Genomic DNA, 23525 nt, shown 5'->3' on the forward strand with positions numbered 1-23525 from the left:
TGGGGAGAAAAGGACTAATTCATCTTCCTGTCCCACATCAAGGTCCATTACTGAAGGAAGTCAGGTCAGGAACTCAAGAAAGAGGCAGGAAATGAAGTGGAGGTTACGGAGGAGTGCTGCTTATTAGCTTGCTTCTCATGGCTTGCTCAGCCTGTCTTCTTGTAGCATTCAGGGTCAACCGCTCAGGAGTGACACCTCCCATTGTGAGCTGGTCCCTCCCATGTCAAATATCAATCAAGACAATGAGTCACAGACTTGCAAGGAGGGCAGCGTGGCTTTGGCATTTTCTCAGTTAAAGTCCCCTCTCCCAAAATGAGGCTAGTTTTTATTAAGTTGGCCTAAAACTATCCCACATTTATAACTACATAATTCTGTGTTCCAGTTAGACAATTTGTTCCATAAAAGTTTGAAAACCTGAACAGCTACTTTTGACTGCAGCAACCACAGTAGATTTAAAATTTGAGTAACAATGAAAAAGGTAATGGGGGTGGAGGAAGCAATACTGTGAAAAGTATGGTACAAGATCCGCCCTTCTGAGATACAGGGAGATATCTCTAAGTGATATTGAAGTATTCTGTGGAGTGTTTAATAGGTAGTTTAAAAGCTAGAATGATGATATGTTTATTGTATAATGTAGCTTCTTTTAAAACAGTGTGTCAAGAATCTTGGAACCAGTCCTTCCCTTTAATGCAAAAAGTTATTTTTTTTAAAGATAAGTGATATATTGAATCTGATAGCTAATGGCATTAATCTTCTTGTAGATGGAGGAACACACTGTAGAAGTTAAAAACTACAGGAGGCATATGAGTTTTTGCATTAGCCAAGGCATGAGATGCTAGAAATTCAGACTTTATTAAGTCACACTACTATGGAGGTAGGGAAATTTATACCTGCCCAAGGGAGAAGTCAGTATGTCCCTAGCACACTGCCTGCTTTCCTTGGGAGAAAATACATTGTCACATGTGGAGTGTTTTTTAAGGGCAACACCTTGGTCATGCTACCATACAGTTCCTCTTGCTGTCTACCAGCTTTCCTTCTATCTGACACAGTAGTGAAATGTTGCCCAGTACCTAGTGGCTGTTCAGACGCTTTGAATCTCAGAGATTAGGAGCAGATTCCCAAGGATGAGACAGCTACTAGGAAGCCTCACACATTCTTGTGCAGGATTTGCAGTGTTGATAAGTGTGATCAGGAAGATGAGATTCATAACTCCCTAATGCACACATTTTAGTGATTGGTCTTGCTCAGCAGATAAGTCCCATAGCTTTTCATTGGCGAAACAGGATTAAAAAAACACTTAAGAGCTGCTTTGACAATGAAGTACTGTAGATTAAGGTGTAGTCCTTACGGCATTTGCTGCTGCAAGAACCATGCTGTCCAACTGCAGCAAGCATATGGTCTTTATAGGAAAGTGGTGGAGCTGTGATTAAAGGCTATTAAATGAAGTAGATTGTTTCACAAAAATTTCCTTATAGCACATGGAAGACCATGGTGTGCTAATAGCTTGGAAATTATGCAAAGTATCAGATAGTGGCACATACTTCATAAATGTATTATTTATAATTTTATAATATTAACATGTTGTTGATGCTAAGTTTCAAGTAGGGTATTCTGTGTCACAAAAGTTTATTTGAACTGCAATTTAGTTCCAAAAAATAATTTACTGTATAAAATCTAAACAGGCGCCAAATAATCATTCAATAATGTACATGGTACAATATGAGTATAACTAGAGAGAAATGTTAGATAAATTATGTGTAATGTGCTCATTAGAATCCTAATCATTATAATGAAGAAAATCTGATTTAAGGAGCAATAAACAAATATAAAATAACATTGCTGCTCTAGGGAAAATTAGTGACACTTCAAAAACTGCATTTGTTGAAGAAAGAACTTCTGAAAGATGGAACTAAACCAAATAACTAGATAATGCATGCTTCCCTTTCAAAATTAAATATGAGTAAGATTGTAATAACAGGGCTTATAGAAACTGATTGTGACAGAGTTCACAAGCTGGTGAGAAACCCAGCATAGGAAGTGTAAAAATTTCACAGTACAACTTATTTTAACTCAAAATTAAAATAAAATTGGAAATAGCAGAGACACAATGTATAGAAAATTTAAAGAAACAGTTGTAAAAGATTTACTGAAGTTGGATAGTTGTTAAGCAACACTTTCAGATCCTTGTGGTTTCATTTAAACACAACCTGGGTCAGCTGGTACTTAGCTGTCCTCTACCTTCTACTCTACACATAGGTAAGCTACCCAATTTTAGCTGTGATGGAACTAAAGTCTGTACTTGACTTGGTAATGAGAATAAGAAATTGATTTGAAAACCATTTTTCAGTTTTCTTCCAGAAAATTTTTTGCAGCGAATGTGATCTACATAAGGGTTGTTTCTACTGTGCAGAAAGAGCAATATCTCCAAGAAGGGAAATGATACAAAGCCAGGTCACACTCAAGATGAGAATCTCACAGTAACTTGTACACCCTTTTGCTATGCTGCACTTATAGAGCAGATGATGGTGGATTAAAGGACGTCAAGGTACCATATGGAGTTACTGCTTATGTCCTTGTTGAACTTTGGAAATCACAGTTTGACTGTATCTCAGTGAACTTGGGATCATTTAATGCATAACTGTGATATTCTATAACTTCTAAAGAAAACTCATTTGAATGAACAGCTGAGACTTGTATAAGTAATTCAAGAAGCAATTTAGTAAAAAAAAAAGGACCTCATTTTAAAAATAGTAGTTTAAGTTATTATTATTACCAAAGTAATACATTGTAAGTTTTCAGAAGATAGTTGCAATTATTTTGAGACATAAATTCTTGTCCTGACAAATTTATATGAAAGTTCCTTTAAGGAAGCATAATTTATTCTATAATTGAAATAGGTAAGACTTTTGAGATGCAGCTCAGTATTAAATGCTTGGTTACTCCATTCAAGACTTTGGGTTTGATTCAAGCACTGGAAAAGGTACATGCATTTAGTTTCTGCCATGTGCTTATTCACAGGCATCACTTAAAATGTATAAAATAAAAACATTAGACACTTAATACTTGAAACACATTTTAAAGTCCCCTTAAGGGAATTTTATACAAGGTATTTTTTGACATTTGTCAGCCAACAACACTGGTGATACCAATAAAGTAATAGAAGCTTGCCAAGAGATAGGACTATGTCTATTTAAATTCTATTCTAGAAAACAGTTATAAGACATAATATAGCTTAAGTGAAAAGTTAGATTAATTAGCACATAAAATAAGAGATAAAAAAATGAAATTTTATATTATACATTGCTAATAAGCATGGCCAATCTGAGTAGACCAAACTCAACATGAATTAGTGTCATGTTGACATAAAATCTCATGTGAGTTCAGCAGCTATCCAGCAAAGGCTTTTGTTGTTCATTGGCTCAGAACTCACCCTTTTCCATTTTATCCATCTGTCATTTTACTTTGTGGATATCTCAATAAGGATAGATATTATTGAAGGTCTATATGGAATGGTTATAAGGCCCAAGACCAATCACATTTCTAATGTAACTCCAGTGAAGTCTGTAATACACATTAAATTTCTATGTGGGATTACTGTAAAGAAGAGCTGCAGTCCTGGAAGAGTCAATCTTCCATTTGAAGTGATTACATAAAACACATTTTGAGCAACCTGCCACATCTCTTGACATCAGTGATAGAAATGCTTTGCAGAAGATTAATAGTGATATGTATTTGAATATATGGGGAAGAGAATTGTAACACAGAACTGAGGAGCTATTTCCTTGATGACTTCAGAACCAGTGGTCACTAAGTGGGAGATTTGTGATGGAACCCATTGTAATAAAGCCTTGGCTACTTAGCTTCTGTGAAAAATTGGAATCATTGACATGGTAGAAGAAATGAGTGACAGTCTCAGAATTATAACAAAGGTGTCAATGTTATAATGTCCACTTTGCATTGCTAAGAAAGTAGTTATTAAAGAGGAAGGGATAATTTTGTGGCCAAATGTTTGATGTAGCTGAAGTGTGAAAACCATGAAATGGATTCTCCTTTCTTTATAGTCATCAAAACAAAGTAAATAAAAGTTCGAACAGTGAATTTGAAAACTTAATATGGAGTCTTTAAAATATACAATCAATGTTATTAGTAACTATATGTATCTCACCAGTGTCTTCATAGAGATTGAAACCAAGCAAAGTGCAGAGTTCAGTGTTAACCATGTGTTTGCCTGGTCCAGAAAGTCTATGATGACACATAAATATTGACCAAGCCAGTGTCGCTCCCTTCAACAAATGCACAGGAGGAAAGGAACTAACAATGGCAAATGTGCCATATGCAAATAAGTATTTTGGGAGAGTGTTACTATGGGTGACAGAAAACCACGCTGCACACATTTGTGGCATTAGGTTTTCAGGATACACACTCTTGCCAAAGTATATAGGGTGATTTTTCCAAAATGAGTATCTGCGCATGTCACTTTACAGTGATTCTAAATTCCTTTGCTGACTAATAGGCATTCCCTGATGTTGGTCACATGTCTATCTCCTGCACCACTTGGCCTCACTGGGTTCAAGCCATCTGGCCTTTCTCTCTGCGTACTTACTTATATGCCAGGTACAATTACTTTAAATAATTTGCACCTGCTGTTTCTATGTTTAGATGGTGTTCCTCCCAACTGTGTTATAACTCTTTTTTCTTAGTCTTTACCCAGCCCAAATGACAGCTTTATAGATGTCACCCATCTTAGAGAAACACTTCACGAACTTGCTGCTTCTCAGAGCAAGCACCACTATTTTTAATAATGCTAATGGCTATGGTTGCTGAAATCATCTTACTTGTTTGTTGTTCACTATGAAAGCATTTTTCATTTGTTCTTTGATTGAATCACCACACTAGGTAAACTTTCACAAAGTGCTGCCTCTTAAGGGAATGCATTTACTTTTATTACTAGAATTAGTGTTCAATATGGAAGAATTAGAATAAGATACAGAGGATAACCAGGGAAGTTTTATTTCAGAAGTTATACATATTTTGGTTATTTTTACATCATATTGTCTTTTATTGGAAGAAAATTGCTAGCTATATTGGATCTTGGGGTAGGAAGGCATTCTTTTTTTTTTTTTTTTTTTTTTTTTTTGGTTTTTCGAGACAGGGTTTCTCTGTGTAGCTTTGGAGCCTGTCCTGGAACTCACTCTGTAGCCCAGGCTGGCCTCAAACTCACAGAGATTCACCTGCCTCTGCCTCCCGAGTGCTGGGATTATAGGCGTGAGCCACCACCGCCCGGCTTGTTGTTTTTAATTTTACAGAGCAGATTTAGTGACTGGGTCAGTGTTAAACATTACCTATATAAAACCTACCATTTGACACCACTGCTTACAGAATAAATTTCATTTTATAAATTTTATTCCTATTATAGAAATAATATGATAAAGTGTAAATGTAAATCAGTAAGATATTCACTGATATGAATCCATCATCTTCCAGTATTCTGTATGAGAAGATCAGCCTAGACTCACTTTTGCACCTTACTACAGAAAGCTGTCTACACTTGCATATTTCCACTGTCTACAGTGGCTCCTGTCTTTATCCATGCAATTGATTTGTTTTATAGTTAATTTTATATTCATGGCTTTGGCAAAGACACAAGTGATGTTCTCTTTGGCAAACCCCAGTTTGGCTAATGGAATTTTAAAAAGCTTGGAAAATTTTTTACAATTTTAGCATTCATACAAACCAGAAATAATGAAAATTAAGATAGGGTAAAGCTTAAGAAGAAAAATCAATGCACACTTCAGAAGTTCAAAGACAGCTTAAATGAAATAAATGTAGCAATTAAGAATACTTCACAATCTTTATTACATGAGTGCTTTTCCTAAAGAGTATATTTTTTGTTGAAATATCTTATAGTTTTTAAATTATGGGGTTCCAAAAAGTAAACTTATGTTCTTCATTAAAACAGTTTTGCAATGGAGTGCTTCAACTGTAGATAATTAAATGAAGTATTATTTTCATACCATATTGTAAATTAACTATTATTTGGTTAATGAGACATTTTGTGTACACAGTGGTGATACTGTAGAGATTCTGAAGCTGCAAGAACCATGTTTTCAGAATTATGACAGAGCAAGTACATCATGTGCTTTTCTGGATGTTTCTAGAATCAATAGTGAATTGTCGCTGTCTGAATTGATGTATTTATCATTGTCCAATGGGTGGTCATCTGTTTCTACAGATCCAACACATACTAAGCTCCAGGGGATGTTTTGTGAACCAAAAATTTTAACTTTCCCATTATAATGATAAAGCAATTCCCATCTCTGTTGTAGTGATGGAAAATGTCTCGTCATGAACTTATGTAGATATGATTTTATATTTAATTTGTAGGTATTAAGGGTGACAGCATCCATTCAGTATTAGTGAAAAAAAATACGGATAATATTTTCTGAAATGAACTAATACATCTCTTTTTTTTTTTTTTTTTTTAAAGATTTATTTATTTATTATGTATACAGTATTCTGCCTGCATGTGTCCCTGCAGGCCAGAAGAGGGCACCAGAGCTCATTACAGATGGTTGTGAGCCACCATGTGGTTGCTGGGAATTGAACTCAGGACCTCTGGAAGAGCAGTTGGTGCTCTTAACCACTGAGCCATCTCTCCAGCCCTAATACATCTCTTTAAAGTTTCCAAGAATCAGTTTGTGAGAGGTAGAATGAGATTATAGTGCAGAGTTTTAAACAACAATGGATTTAGTATTATAGCATTCTGTTGTCATCAGCCTTTGATGTGTGTGTGTGTGTGTGTGTGTGTGTGTGTGTGTGTGTGTGTGTATACACGTGCATAAAATGAATCCAAATGAATACTTTGTGAGAATACCCTGTTGTGAGCAGTAAATGACTAGTAATTAACTGGAATGGTTTTCAGCAAATAAGTGACAAAGGTCACAGAATAGAAGCTAGTGATGTCCACGTCATATTGTGAATATTTGCTTCTCCTATATATACACATAAGGATGATGCTTAGAAGAAACGATTTCACACAATGCTTAAAATAACTAGTTTCAAATATTTTAGTTGTTATATGATTTTTTTCCCTTATCATCACATCCATTACTAGCCAGTTACTGAGCAAGTGATAGCAAGATTTGTTACAAAGGGGGTGCTTCTCTCTTTGGAGTTAGTGTTGCTTTATTTGCCAGAGTGAACTGATGTCAGGTTCAGAATACAAGACACATGGCAACGACATTGAGTCTACTTTGTCATGAAAACACAGCAACTGGGGAACCGCTTTAGCTTTCCATCATGGTTTAAATGGTGATAGAAAAAACAAACCACTGGATTTTTAAACTAAGAGAATAACTAAATTTTATTTTTGAACTTTGCCAATTATGTGTTATAATTGGGGTGGATTGGTCTATTTTTCTTACCTAACAATAAAATTACTTTTTATTTATTGTTACATACAAAATAAAACTAGCATGATCAGAGTTTAATTTTAAAGGTTGGGGAATTCAGATAGTGCTTTAAAATCCATCTAAAACGAATGCTAATTTTTACTAACCAGTGTTTTGGACTTTAGTGCTTTTGTGCTTTACTCCTTTATTTTTTCATTTTATGTGTATGAATGTTTTGCCTGCACATATGTCTCTGCACCATGTGTGTGCAGTCCCTACAGAAGCTGGAGGGGGAAGTTGTTTCCTCTGAAACTTTTGAGTTACAGACTGTTGTTAGCTGATGTGTGGGTGCTAGCAATCAAACCCAGATCCTCCAGAAGAATGCCACATGCTCTTAACCACTGAGCCATCTCTCTAGCTCCTGTACTTTATCACTCAACCCCTAGAACTCTGTTTTTAGTCAGCATGTGAGGAAGAATTTATAACTCATACTCTTAATTTCATTTATGTCATGAATTTATACTAACTGCAAAAATACACACACCAATAAACTATATTCATTGTATACATTTATATGGTAGTAGATTATTTTAATTGATAACATATAATCTTCACTCACATTACAAAATGTATATACATTTTTTTACAAGTTTTTAAGAGGGAAATCTTCCAAGTAAACACTGATAGAATCAATGCAGAGAAGTTATTGTAGATAATTTAGATATTAAGTATCTGTTCAGGTCTAGACTAGTATGCCAAATATTGCCTTTTAGATATTTCAAATCTGACTTGATAGTAGTTAGACTTAATGATTTGATAGTCTCTGGATGCAACTGTTTTCTTTTCAAAGAAATACCATTGTATACTGGTATATCTTAGTTCCCTTTGTTTTTGGCAAGATCATAGTTACTGTCTGTGTCATAATTCAGAGGTAACAAGACTAATGCTGCATGCCAGAAATCTTTGTGAATGGAATGCATCTAAAAGCAGTAATCATTGTATTTTGCTTCCATTTGTAGTTCCTAAATCAACTTTACTGTTTTTGCTAATAGAATCTAGGATCTGGAGAACAGATTTACACTTGTCAGAAAACAAGGGCTAATACCTATTTTACTTGTTTTTTTTTTTAAAGATCTAGGCATTTCTTTGTTAGAATACAGTTATCTGCAAGGCATCTGAGGTAAAATGGTACATCCCTAGAGCTTAGAAAACTCTTATTTTAATTACTTCATTAGAAATTGTAACAAATTCTGATATTGAACTGTTTGTGAAAGTGTAAGAGTAATCAGTATTACGAGATTTTCAAATGTCTGCTTAGAAATTTCTTAGTCATATTTGTGTTTGGATGTACTAGTACCAAATTAGCTAGTCTTTTAAATTATTTTGTAATTAGCTTTTCCGGCAAATGATCAGGTCCTCTCAATTTTCCCCATAAATCTTAAATACCAGAAAGTTGGAATATGCATTAATTCAAAATTTTAATGGCTTTTAAATAATACTTTTTTTTGTACAAGCAGGATTTTTCCAATTTGTAAATTACCAACAATTGCATATTAATTTACTTTAAGTGATTTTTTATTTTTAATAAGATTGTGTTACATGCTAAATTTAACTAAAAAAGCTGCATAGATTTATGTGTGTACTGTGATATTCTAATATGTATAGACTCTGGAAAATACTTGGCCAAGTTGATTAACATCTGCAATCTCATGTGTTCCTGAGGTGAAGATATTTTACTCTTAGCAGTTTTCAAGTACACATTATAATGAAATAACTAGCCAACCACTGGCTTCCAAGACACATTTCTCCTAAGTGATTAGTACCTGAGCATCATCTGCTTATCCCAAGCACCTCCATAGCCTCTTGTACTCACTCCTCTCTTCTCTGTTTCATTGAGTTTGATGTATTTGATTGCACATATGAGGGAGACCCTATGGTATTTAGCTTTTGAACTTGCTTTATTTTAACCAGTGAAATGTCCTACTTTTTATCTACATTGAAGCAAAGGAATTCATTTTAAGATTAACACTATTTTTTGTCTTACTTTTTTGTAAACTGTGAGGTGTTTTATATATATAGTGTTTTGATCAAATCTACTCACTTGTCCTTCCCTTACTACTCCTCCCATATCTCTTGCACCATTTTCCCCACCTAACTCCATTTGCCCTTATTAAAACACACACACACACACACACACACACACACACACACACACACACACACACACACACACACACACAAGTACACTGAGCTCACTTACTGTTACCGGTATGTGCGTGGGTTGAGGACCACCTACTAGAGCATGAGTAAACTTCCAGAGGCTGCTCTTCTGAAAAAGAACTTCTTTTCCCTTCCCTGACAGCTATCAATTGCCAATAGCTTCTCAGCTAGGGGTGGGGTTTCATGAGTCCCACCTATCCGTGCAAGAATTTTAGCTGGCTTGATCTTTTCCAAGTCTTGTGCATGTAATCGCAGCACTGTGAATTCATGAAGCAATGAACCTATCATGTCCAGCAAATAATGTTTTGCTGTAGACTCACTACCTCTGACTCTTTCAGTATTTCTGCCTTTTTTCTACAGTGATCCCTGTGCTAAGTGGGGAGGATGTATGATCTATTCATCCTATTTAGAGTTGAGCCGTCTACAATCTCTTAGCCTATATACACTTGTCATTTGTAGGTGTCTGTATATGATCACCATCTACTGCATAAAAAAGATTCTCTGATGAGGAATGAGAGATGCATTAATCTGTGGATGTAAAGATAACTTAGGGGGCAGTTTAATACTATGCCAATTTAGCCAAATGATAGTATTAGGTTCTCCTATATGTCCTGTGACCTACCACAGGTTTGGAGCTAAAGTAATAGTACTAGACATGAGTTCTGTCTTGTGGAGCAGGCCCTAAATCCAGTCAGAAAATGATTGGTTATTCCTATAGTATTTATGCCCTATGGCACCAATATGCATATCTTGATAGGCCAATTATTATTATAAATTTCAGTACTCATTAAAAAAACCTTTTCTCCCCCAGTAGTGAAACTAGCACCAGCACTATGAAAGTTGATCAATAAACATGAAGCTTTCAGGCTGATAATGTCTTTATTACTCCAAGTCCTTTGAGTCAAATATGTGTTGTCTTCATTAATAGGGTTTTACTACAAAGTTCTGGAGGGTAATAAAGAGCAATGACAGTAACCTGTAATATTTTGGGAGGGTCTGAAGAATCCAACTGACCAAAACTCAAAAGGAAGTAATCCATACTTCCCCATGAACTTTTCTTTGATAGTCTATGGTGGTTGGGAGAGGCATTGTTTCTGTTACAGGGCACCTCCATTTAAACTTTTTAAATTTTAAATTTATGTGTATATGTGTTTTACCTACATGTATGTGTGTGTATCACATGTATGTCTGGTATCTACAGAGGCCAGAAGATGGCATTGGATGCCCTGGAACTGGAGTTGAAAATGGTTGTGAGTGACTTTGTGAGTGCTTGGAATCAAACCTGCAACTTCCTCAAGAGCAGCAAATGTTCTTTATTGCTGAGTGATCTCTCAGCCCCATTTTAACTCTTTTCATATATGTGTGTATAAATGTTTTAGAAAGCTTCTACAGTATTAGGATTCTAATTGTAATTTTCAAAGGATAACACTAGCTATCTTTTCTTGTTCCCTGTCCTCTGCCCTGTGCTCCCATCCCCACCCCTCTTAACCCTTCATGTTTCATTATTCCCTTTCTCCCCTTCATACCATCTCTGTTTTAACTCCTGTTCCTTGTAGTCTCTCCCCCCCGCATCATGGTCCCCTGACAACATATATGTGTATTCCAACTCAAACAAACATATCCAAAGTTTTGTATCTAGCCTTCAAATATGAGAGAGAAAGAACAGTGGTTTTCTTTCTATGTCAGAATTAACCTCATTCAGAATGATTATTTTCATCTCTACCCATTCTCTGTGAATTTAATAATTTCATTTGTTGAAAGCTGAATAATACTCTAATGTGTATATATACCATACTTGCATGATCCACTTATCAGTTCATGTACATAGGCTGTTTTCATTTTCTGATTATTGTGAATAAATCAACAATACATATATAATCTAGTATTTATATATAATATCTAGTATTAGTATAATATAATCTAGTATTTCGTCAGTAGCTTCAGTAGGATATAAAGTCATCTGGGCATATGCCCAAGGGTAGTATAACTGTATCATGTGGTAGATCTACTTTTAGCCTTTTGAGAAACCACCGCACTGATTTCAGTAGTGGTTGTACCATCAGTTGGCACTCCTACCAGCAGCGGGTGTTCCTCTTTTCCCACTCTAAGTGGCATTGGCTGTCATCAGTTTTGCTTGTTTTTATTTTTTTTTTTTAATAAAGGCCATTTTGAGTCTGTAAAGAAGCTATCTCATGTTTCATTTTCATTTCTCTGATGGCTAAAGATGTTGAGTATTTAGAACATGTTTCTCAGACATTTGTATTTTTTCTTTTGAAAACCCTGTTTAAATTCCACACTCTGATTTTAATTGGTTTGTTTTCGTGGTGTTCATCATTTGGTTTTTCATATATTATACAAAGATAGATACTAACTTTTAATCAGATATGTAGTTGGGAATGTTTTTCCCCCATTCTGTACTCTGTCTCTTCACTCAAAAAAAAAAAAAAAAGGAATTGTAGGACAAATTCCCCAATAAACATCAATATAAAAATTCTCAATAAAATACTTGCAAACAAAATTCAAGAACTTATCCAAGAAATCATCTCATCGCAATAAACTCTTCTTAATCTCAGAGAAGCAGATGATGGTTATACATAAATAAAGTATACATAAATCAATACATGGAATCTATTCTATGACTAGACTCAAGAACAAAAACTAACCAAACATCTCATTAAATGCAGAAAGACCTATGACAAAAATCAACCAAATCACATCCTCATAAAACTCCTGGAGAATCTAGGGACATAGAAGACATAACTCAACATAAAAAAGGTAATATACAGGAAGCCTGTAGCCAACATCACGCTAAATAGAGGAAAAACTTGAAGCATTTTCACTAACGTAAGGAAAAAGACAAGGTTGTTATCTCTCTCCATCCTTATTCAATATCATGCTTGACGTCTTGGACAGACCAATAAGATAAGTAAAAGGAAATGAAAGGCTGCAAATAGAAAAGGAAGAAGTCAAAATATCCTTCTTTGCAGATAATATAAAAGACCACAAAGATCCTACCAGAGTCTTTCATCAGCTGATGAACACATTCATTAAAGTAGCAGGATACAAAATTAATACACTAAAAATCAGTAGCCTTTCCAAATAGCAAGAACCTAAACATTGATAAAGAAACTAGGGAACCAATCCATGTATTCCACCTTACAAATATCTTAGAATAAATCTAACTGAGCTAAAAGTATTGTGAAGTGAAAACATTAAGATACTGAAGAAAGAAATCATAGAAGACACCAGAAGATGGAATGGGTTCCCATGCTCCTGAATTGGTAGGGTTAATATTGAGAAAATGGCTATTCAAGCAGAAGTAATCTACAGGTTCAATGCAACCCCCATCATAATTCTAACACAATTCTCCACAGAAATTAAAAAGAAAACCATTCAATTTATTTGGAAAGACAAAAGACCCAGGGTAGCTAAAGTCTTTCTGACAATAAAATAACTACTGGTGCTATCATAATCCCAAATTTCAAGTTGTATTATAGAGTCACAGTAATAAAAACATTATGTTACTGGAATAAAAACAGACACATAGAATTGAGGAACCACACATAAACTCATATTTCTACAGCCTCTTGAGTTTTGAACATTTTCAACAAACTGTGTTTGCCAAACTTGATAGATACATGTAAGAAAATGAAACTGGATTCTTATCTCTCTCTCTATACAAAACTCAGTTCCAAACAGAAAAGCACTTTAACATAAGACCTGATAACTGGAATCTTTTTGAGGCAAAAGTAGAGAATATGCTAGAACTCATTGGCACAGGAAAGGATTTGCTGAACAGGTCAAAGTCTCTGAAAGCACAGGTATTATGATGAACAATTGATAAATGGGACTTCATGTAATTCAAAAGCTTCTGTGTAGGATACCACCATCCTGGGATAGTTTTAAACAACTGACTGAACATATAAAGCAAGCCATGATATTTCCCTGAATCTGGTTTCATAGGTTTTACCAGGCATTCATATTTATTCTCATCTTTTCCACTTGTTCTTACACTTTATAGACATCCAATTTTTAATTTCTCCTGTATTTGAGAAATATTTATATTGGTGTTTAGCATTTTCAGGATTTAATAACCATTCTCTATTAACAAGTGAAAGAAAGCATCTCTTAAATTTGTAGGTGTTAGTTTTTGATGAGTTTTTATCTAGTCATTTGAATTTTCTGTATATCCTGAAAAAATATAAATCCAAGTTTGTGACCATAGCTTTAGACTTGCATTTTATGACTGAACTCTTCTTACTGTGTGCCCTTATGTCTTTTAAAAGATGTTCAATCCTAGCTTTTAATTTTGTGCAATACTGCAGTGCTATCACATAAAATGACTCTTTATGTTGCAGCTCCTGGCGTTACACAATAATGTGCCTGTTATTAAGATATATAGAGCTGTGTATCAACATTATTAAATATTCATGGTTTCTCATTATTTCTTTATTATTTAGCATTTATGCCTACTAGGAGACGAGGGACTGTTGCTGCTTAGTCATCACTTAGTTCTTGTCATGGTGCTTTCTGTTTTTTTCTTTCTTTTTCTTTTTTAATCAAATGTCTGAAGCACACAGTTGTGCATCCTTGCATTTGAGATGCAGTCATTCATTAGCATTAACTGAATGCTAAATTTCTTTCTCCTTGAATGTTGTATGTGACCACCCATTGGTGCTGCGAAGCCCTTCCTGTTCTTCCATAGAATGGCTTGAGACCCTGCTTCCCTGCATGTCCACAATGATGCAGATCTTAATATGGTAGTGAATGCATAATATGAAAAAAAAAACCAAAACACTAATGTACTATTTATTAAAATCTCCAGACAATGGAAATTAAAGGTTTTCCCACACTGGTATTATGGTTTTAATTTTAAATGCCCCCAAGGCTTTGTTCTCTATCCCATGGCATCATTCAGAGGTAGATTTTAGGAGATCTATGGTAAGCATTTAGACGATTGGCTTTTAAAGGGGATATTCAAATATTCTCCTTCTCTTAGCCCCGCTTTGTTCTTCTCTCCCTCTGGGTTACATGAGTCAAGCAGCTTTACTGAATTTTTTTTTTTTCATTTTTGTTTTTTCGAGACTGGGTTTCTCTGTGTAGCTTTGTGCCTTTCCTGGATCTCGCTCTGTAGACCAGGCTGGCCTCGAACTCACAGAGATCCGCCTGCCTCTGCCTCCCAAGTGCTGGGATTAAAGGCGTATGCCACCACCACCCGGCTAGTTTTTACTGAACTTTATACTTCCCAGCATGGGGTTGTGCTTCCCCACAGTCCTAAAAAATATCAAAACAAGCCTTCTAGCCATCTATACTGTAGAGTTCTCTGAAACCATGAGGTGACATAAACAAACCTTTGCTCCCTCTGAGGTGAGTATATCAGGCATTTTATCACACTGATAGAAAATTAACCAATGCATATGCCTTTTCTTTTTGATTATTAATGCCTTTTATATTTGTCATATTGGCTTTTGTCTTCAATTATTATGAGTTCATGATGTTTGACAGATTTAAATTGCTTCATGCAGCCATATTGGTTATTGTCTTGTTGAGCCTCAAATTGTCAGATTAGCTTGGTGAAGCCATTCTATTTGCGTTCCTTAACTACCCTTTAAAAACATTCTTGACTTTTAAATTTGTTATTTATTATTATTATTATTATTATTAATGTATTTTAAGACAAACAGTTTCTGTCAACCAGGGATTGTTATAGGAAAGTCCTGTGGTTTTTTCTCTCTCCCTTCTTTCTATCCTCTCTTGTTTTTACTCCATCTTTCCTACTATTTAAAGAAAAATTGTTCTTGTTGATGTTTATGGGGAGACAAATTTCCAATTGATAGTATTCCTCATATGGCTGGATGTGAGTAAAAGCAATGTATTGCTACTGATCTCTTTTATGGAGAGATATAGAAAACTGTCTAGATTTTTAGTTTATGTATTCACCTTTACATCCTTCAGAACATCTCATTTTGTGGCATCTTCCCTCTTTTTATTCTGATTTTTTCCAACTTCCAAGAGTCTGCACCACACTAACACTAAATCAGTCTGTAAGCAAGCCGTCAAATCAAGCAGTTTAGAATGAGTAGATTTGGGAAACAGTTCATCTATATCTGTGAGAAATGAAACTTAAGCCTGAATGTCAAGAGTCACCCACAAATGAGAAGGACATCAGAATCATGTAGTGAGTTTCCTAAGTTTAATTAGATCACTTATTGGTCTGTCACTTCTATATGAATTGTTGGAATAGCTGGGAAAGTTGTTTAGTATTTCCCTGTTGAAAAAAGTAACATCCTAATAAAAAAAAAAAAACATTAATTTCCCTCCACCATCAATGGTGGGTCACTGTCTTAGCAAATTCAAAGGGGACTGAGTGGACTCAACTTGAAAAACATTATCTGTGTCTTTGGGCCTTGATAGCTGCAGGTAGCGGGAACGAGAAATCCTGCTTCTATGGTTCTATGTTTCAAGTACTCCTGGCTGGTCTTGCATATGCAGGGGTGCTGCATAGAAATCCATGGTCCCTGCATAGATGGCATTTTGTCTCTTTTGATATTGATAACCAGGAAAAAATTAATTTCTGAGAAAGGACTCTGGTCACTGAGGTGGTTGAGAGACTGGTCTTGGACCATCTACCAAAAACTCTGTGTTGGCTTGTGCCTGAATCTGTGAGCATGGTATCCAAGTGAGTGGGTAGGTACCAACTGGAAGGGAAGGATGCTCACAAATCATGTTCCAGAAACTCAAAACACATAAAGTGTTCTTTCTTGAATTATTTAAAAAGGTGATAACATGCTAGAAATACATTCCTTTCACTCTTTTCAAAATATTGCTATTTATTTGACTAGGGTTCCTATAGAAAAATACCTCAGATGTATAATCAATAATGTTTTTTTTCCCATTATAGAGGCTGCAACTATGCTTGAATGGTAGTGCCCTTTCCTGTGCATGAATATGAATCTATTTGCATTGTTTCACATGCAGCTATCCAGTGTGACTCAGATTATGTGTTGAAGATCCTTTGTCGAGTGTGTATGTTTGGTTTCTATGTAAAACAAAACAAAACCTGGGTATCTATAAGCATGTGAGATTATGTATGGGCCTTCAATTCAATTCCACTGATCAATGTGATCACTAATGCCATGCTGTTTTTATTACTACCTTTCTAATATAACTTGAAATCTGGGATGGTGACACCTCCAGCAATTCCTCTTACTATTCAGGATTGAGGATTGTTTTGACTATCCATTTTTTTGTTGTTGTGTTTCTCTCTCTCTCTCTCTCTCTCTCTCTCTCTCTCTCTCTCTCTCTCTCTCTCTCTCTCTGTGTGTGTGTGTGTGTGTGTGTGTGTGTGTGTGTTTCCATATAATCTTGAAGGTTGTTTTCTCAATTTCTGTGAAGAATTATGTTGGATTTTGATGAGGACAGTGTTCAATAAGTAGATTGCTTTTAGTAACTAGAATAAGAATATTAAATAGGGCAGGTTATGTTAAGATCTTGTGAAAAGCCATATAGAAATCTACTATAGAAGCTTCCTAAAATGTACACATATATGAAGGAATTTAAATGAAGTCATTATATAATGGGGGAGATAATTCCCCAATTGGCCATCTTATACCACCAAGTTCAAACCCTTAGTGCCAGGAATGGGTTCTATTTTGTAGAACTATTGGCCAAAGGGGTCCCATAAATCTGCCCCCCACCCTCAAACATCATAGGCTATTACCAAGGATATTGGTAATTCTCCATAGCCTGAGTGAAACACCCTATTGCTGAAGACAAAACTTATGTCATTAAACATGGAAATATTGATCTGGTGACCAGGTAGAAGTTTTACCCCCTACTGACTAGCATTTATGGTGATGGAAGATATACTTTGCATGCTACTGGAAGAGGAATGTAATAATCAATCTTATACAATTACAAGCCATGTGACCTACAACAGTGACCTGCCTGCAGGATATACTGTTATAATTAGTGGCACAAATGTTATGGGGCTAAACAACCACTTTTAAAAATTGGATTTGAGGTTGACATCATTAGATGGAACCTATACACAACAATGATAATATGGCCAAGAAGTTGAAATATTAGAAAAATGAAACTAGGGTTTTATGTATAGACATCAGTGTATTTGGAATTTTACATACTTTTAAATATGTAAAAAATCACTTAATGGTAGTTAAAGAAGTTTTGTTGTGAAAATAAACTTTTATTCTGATGCCTGGGAATCATTTTTCTTTTTTCCATATCTTGTGTGTGTGTGTGTGTGTGTGTGTGTGTGTGTGTGCGCGCGCGCGCAGCGCGCAGCGCGCAGCGCGCGCTCGCGCATGTGTGTATTCAATTGAAAATGATATGTTATTAGTTGTAATAGGCATGGATAATTAAGGGAACTAAGACATAGGAAAAATTAAACAATTTGGAACATTCTTAAAATATTTCATGGGACTGGTAGATTTAGAAGTCGCAAATGTCAATTTCTGATTTGTGAGTGTTTTGCTTCATTGCACGTGGCTATTCTTTTATCTCCTCTGTGCTTTCCCTCATTAATCAGTTTTACTTTTCTTTCAGGATGTTCTAAATCACTTGGGATCCTGTGAGCTGGATGAAGATGATCTAATGCTTGATTTAGAATTTTTAGAGGAACAGAATCTTCAACCCCCAGGTAAGGGCTGAATAAATGCCTACCGTAATATGACCCCAATAAATGCCTACAAGAATATGACTCCAATTTTATCCAATTAGCTTTAAGTGCAGCTTTCCCTGTAAGCCAGACACTGTTTAGAGCATGGCCAGTCTTTTCTTTCTCCTTTTATCATCTGTGTACAAGGAACAAGCTAAGTGCTCTGCATACTTGAGCTTCTTGTCCTTGATGACTTTAGAGTCAGTTGTGGAAACATGAATCCAGCTAGAAGCAATTGTAAAATAAAACTGCACACAAAAATCTTTTTAAAAGGAGATAAGTTCCAATTAAATACTGACTAATTGAAAACATTAATATCTAACGCAGTGGCTACCATTCCATTTTTCATGGTTTACTTTTAAATGAATATAAGTGTGGTGAACTAGATTTGTTATTCAAAATTTTAGTCACATCCCTAACAACATACATTAATGCTGATCTTGAGAGCTTATAGTGACAAATAACAACTATAGACATACCCTCAAACACACATTTACAGTTATGATGAGTAAGAAGTAAATTCATCTTATACAAGCTAAGAAAACCCATCCACCTCATTTGTAATAGTTTGAAATTATATTAAATATTAAATAGTATATCTCTAAACTCAAAAATTACTTCATTCCAAGTACTTTATATGCCTTAATTGTATTCAGATTTAGGAACTTGATAGCAAAGATTATTTTATTTTACTTTTAATGATACCTCTTACATTATTACTTGTACATTAAAGGTCAACAATGTTAAGGTAAGCTTTAAAGTCTTGAGTCTGCTAGCTCATTTAGAGGATATTGACCTTGTAGCTCTTGGTGTTCCTACTTCTAAATTGTGTGAATTCTATTCTTGTACTAATTCTCAGCCCTATTTTGAGATGTTTGGTTCAGGCCACATATTCATACCCAGCTAATATATTGTAAATTTGTACCCTATTTTAGTTTGCCATTGTATATCAATTTGAGATTAAAATTTTTCAGAATATTCTGCCTGCAGTTTCACAGCTATCCTTTCAAAATGTAGATTTATTAGTTTTTATGAAGATAACTTCTAAAATTTGTCCTTCATGTATATTTATCCTAAGAGTTAGACATTAGGGAAACACAGTAAAAAGTGTTCCCCTTAGAAGGAGTCTTTTAAAAGACAATTAGTAATCATCTAGCAAACATTTGGGTTGCTGCAGGTAGATATGTAATATAGCATAACATATTTACCTGTAGACCAAACTATCTAATCTCTATTATCCAAACTTTTGAAACTAGCAAACTATAAAATAATACTGTATACATAATACTCATTTAGATGTCTACAGTAAAAAAGTGTTGAAAATGCTTCAAATGTCTCTCAGAAAGGCTCTTATTTAATATCTAATATACAAAAAGCATAACTACAAGCAATAAAGAAAGCGTTCATATTTACTATTGTATAGTTACGGTGTAAATTGTTAACAGTGGATGGTACAGAGGTGGATTAGATGGTATACCTAAACCCTAGATCAATCCCTAACATTAGCGTACATAACAAGAGGACAGTCTGTCCCTTTGATGAAATTCTGAGAGAAGTATAGTGCCATCCCTGAAACATTCATTTTCTGTCTCCTCTCATAATCTTATCCAGCACATACTTATGAGATACCTATGAGATAATGAGAGGAATTTCTATTTCTAGTTTTTAAACTCTGTGTGGTAAAGTGGGTCTCCTAATTTTAAATAAATTTCTTTTTCTGTAATGGGAGATTATATAAATAAACTTTACTAATTTTGGAGTTCTTGAAATAAGTTTGAACAATGAATTTTATCAGAAGTATTGGAATGAGAAGAAAGTAAGTGCTAAGTGACAAGGTAAGATTGCCAATAGGCAGCTGAGGATAAGGCAAGGAGAATTCTACAGGATACATGGTTAGGTTTCTTCTGTCAGTGGTCAGGACGGTGGAAGGGCAAAGGTGACAATTGTAGTTGAAAACAGCTAAATGAAATGTGACACCCTCATAGGAGCATTTACTTAAAAATATGTATACTCTGTAAAAAGTTAGGATTTTGAATGTTTTTGTTACGAATAAATGATGAATATTACAGAGATAAGTTTAACTCAGTTTATGTACAGTGTTTGTGTTCTTATATATCACTTAAATGTTTAAAAACTGAAAAATCATTCTGAGTTAATGAGCGAGAAGAGGATTTAAGAGTCTTACAGAATTAGAGTTCGTTTTGTTGAATTTTATAATAACGGTGTTTAGTTTGAATTTTACATAATACTTTGTAGAGAGGTTTGTGGTTGCATGATTATATCTCTTATTTGGTTGATTTACAAGTATGGAGAAGGGAACAGATTAAGTTGATAAATTGTGTAAAATGATCAAAACTGGGAAATGAGTACCTTGACTGAGGTAGTCATGGAATTATAGGGATTTGAGATTAAAACTTCCCAAATCATATTCTCATCTCTATTTTGTGTTTATTGGGATATTTATGAAATAATTCAATGTAGAGATGACATGACAAGACCAGTTCTGTTTGGGGCCAGTCATGGTGAAGAACAGTTATGCTTGACAGATAGCAATAATGAAGAGCAAACGACTTGAAATCTAAACAAAGATGTAGCTCCATGTGTCTGCTCTGAGAAAACATTAACCTTTAAAATTTTTTTCTATATAAAGTATTACAGCCACTATTCACTTTATTTAAGGGAATAAAAGTGATTTGTTATTTTTCTGACTCACTGCACAGAAGGTATAATTGAGAGTGAGATGCTAAGCCGGTTACCTGTCACCTCATCCTCTAAAACAAATTGTTGCTTAGACGTGATCTTTGGGCAACTGTAAGGTATCTCTTCTCTAAATAGATGTTATAAAAGGGCTAGTATATAGGACAATATATATCCAGATAATTTAGATTTGTGTCTATAATTCATCATCTTTAGCTGTTAGTCCCTTTACATTTATGCCAGCCACTCATCAGTCTTTACTGTGGCAGGATGTGATGGGTAAAGTCATTGGAGCAGCAACACTGATCCAATGAAGAGGGAAGGATGATAGAGCACACATGGATCTTAGAACCATGTTGATGGGGTTACATTGATGCTTACTATGGTCTCTGGGAAGGAAAAATGGGAAGACATTGATCAGGTATAAGATGAACAAATTATGGGTATCTTAGTTCAAAAATGTTAATAATAGAAGCATTAAAGATTATGATTGTGATAAATGTAAATATATATATATCAAACATCACATTCTGTATTTTTAATATAATCTACTCTTGTCATATTATGTCATATTACTTTCAAATTATATATTTTAAAATAAAAATGAAAGTAGCTTAAAGATTAGGTTGATAAATTGGTCTAAATCCACATTATAGAAAAGCATTCAGCAAAAACTGGACTATCAGGATGAGAACATAGACTCATTGTTGGAGAACTATGCTGCATGAAAAATGATGTTGAAAATAACACAAGTTCCCATTAGTGTAAACTATGTGAATTTCACAGAAAACAGAAAAACAAACCCCCACACATCATTGTCTAGGGCTGACAGGAAGAAACTGTAAGGAGCCAGTGATGATAAGGAAGCTTGGGAGCTACTGAATATATTCCTTGTCTTGCTTTTGGTATTGATTTCATGTCACATTGCGTAAAAATCATACACTTTAAAATATATGGCTTATTACAGAGCAGTATGTCTTAATGAGTTGGTTTAACATGTAAGTAAGTTTGTGGAAAGGAAACTGAAGGCTCATAGTGAGCCAGAACTTTATCAAAGCCACATCAAATTAACCTTAAAAAGTTTTAAAGAATATTGCGTCTTTAGGATGCATCCCAGAAAAACTAAAAGTTAGAATAAAAGTAATAGGGATTATAACTCAGAAGCTTACTTTAAAATACACATGCACCAACATGACCATACAAACATACAAAAACAAAACAAGACAAAACAACCCAAAGAAGCTCCACTTAAAAATGTATATAGTTTAGGAAAATTTCTGATACAAATATTGATAATACTTCACCTAAAAGTCATAGGTTATTGAACAAATATCCCAGTGCTAGGGAAGAGAAACCTCCCACTTCCAGTTGTTTATCAGGCAGAGGAGAAGAAGTTCAAGAGATTTCAAAAACAGTATAGACCACTGCTATTGCCCTTGGTTTCCTTCTAGAGCCTGAAGATAAGACCATATTGCTGAGGTTACCACACACTTTGGACATAGAATTTGAAGAAATTGAGCGGGTACAGAATTGCAAGTCTCTTTTCTGAGCAGCTTCTATAGCATCAGGCAATGCCATGTAAGCAGCCAGGGGAGAAAGGTAATCAGTAGTCTTACATAGCTGTTAAATCTGTGAACCACAACAATGACCAGCCCAACAATATATTCTCTATGCAATAGTGTCACGTAAATCTTTGGGTAACCAAAAACTACGTGATTGGACTTAAGGTAAACTTGATAGGAGGGAATTCATATCTGCTACTATAAACCTAGCCAACTGTTCATAGGTGGAGAAATCATAGAGCACAGAGAAACGATTAGTACCATTTACCTAAATCAAAATAGCATCTCATGGCTTTCTAAATATATATCTTTATACTCAAAGATAAGTTTAACTCTTAGCTGGCATCAAAGATAAGTCTTCTGTAACAGATGGAAACTTATTACAGAAATCAGCAACTGCTTAAAGTGCAGACAGTAAGAGACTGAGTAGCTCAGCCCCAACACAACCACAACTAAGGTTCAGGGAAAGTCATGGAAAAGGAGGCAGGAAGATTGTAGTTTCCTGAGGACCAAGATGCCTGATGTAAGACAGTGTCTTTCAGATGTGACAGGAAAGCTGAACTCATGAAATCTCAACAATATAGTTGTTTAAACAAAACCTGCATAATGATCACACCAGTTGACATACCAATGTGGACAGGAAAATTTTCGCAAGGCCCCACCTCTTGATGAAGAGCTACAAACAATGAATGGTTGCTAAGAGAGGAACAATTCGTTTTCTCCAGAGATGAGCCCTGGATAGGTTATCCAGTTCCAAAGAGTCAGCTCTGAACACATGTACATGTGAGTAACACTAAATGGACTTCAGAAAATTAAGTCTGTTTATCCATACACTATCTATCTGTCTGTCTGTCTGTCTGTCTGTCTGCCTGCCTGTCTGTCTATCTACCTATCTATCTATCATCTGTCTATATTACAATAATTATTATAGAAGAGATCGTGAGAGAGAATGGAGGAGAGGGAGAAGTTGGAAGGGGA

At 35.0% G+C, this 23525-nt stretch overlaps 1 protein-coding gene across 9 annotated transcripts in view; it reads left to right on the forward strand.

Annotated features, from left to right (window-relative positions):
* Positions 1-23525, forward strand: part of Ccser1 (coiled-coil serine rich protein 1) — a 1140231-nt gene that overhangs the window by 187021 nt on the left and 929685 nt on the right. For all 9 annotated transcript variants that reach the window (XM_052722111.1, XM_052722110.1, XM_052722112.1 and 6 more), the window contains one exon: positions 18177-18270. In XM_052722111.1, the coding sequence (XP_052578071.1) occupies positions 18177-18270 (94 nt within the window). The remainder of the gene's footprint in view (positions 1-18176; positions 18271-23525) is intronic.

Source organism: Peromyscus californicus, unplaced genomic scaffold (genome assembly GCF_007827085.1).
Source record: "Peromyscus californicus insignis strain IS unplaced genomic scaffold, ASM782708v3 Scaffold_6__1_contigs__length_162567912, whole genome shotgun sequence".
Lineage (NCBI taxonomy): Eukaryota > Metazoa > Chordata > Mammalia > Rodentia > Cricetidae > Peromyscus > Peromyscus californicus.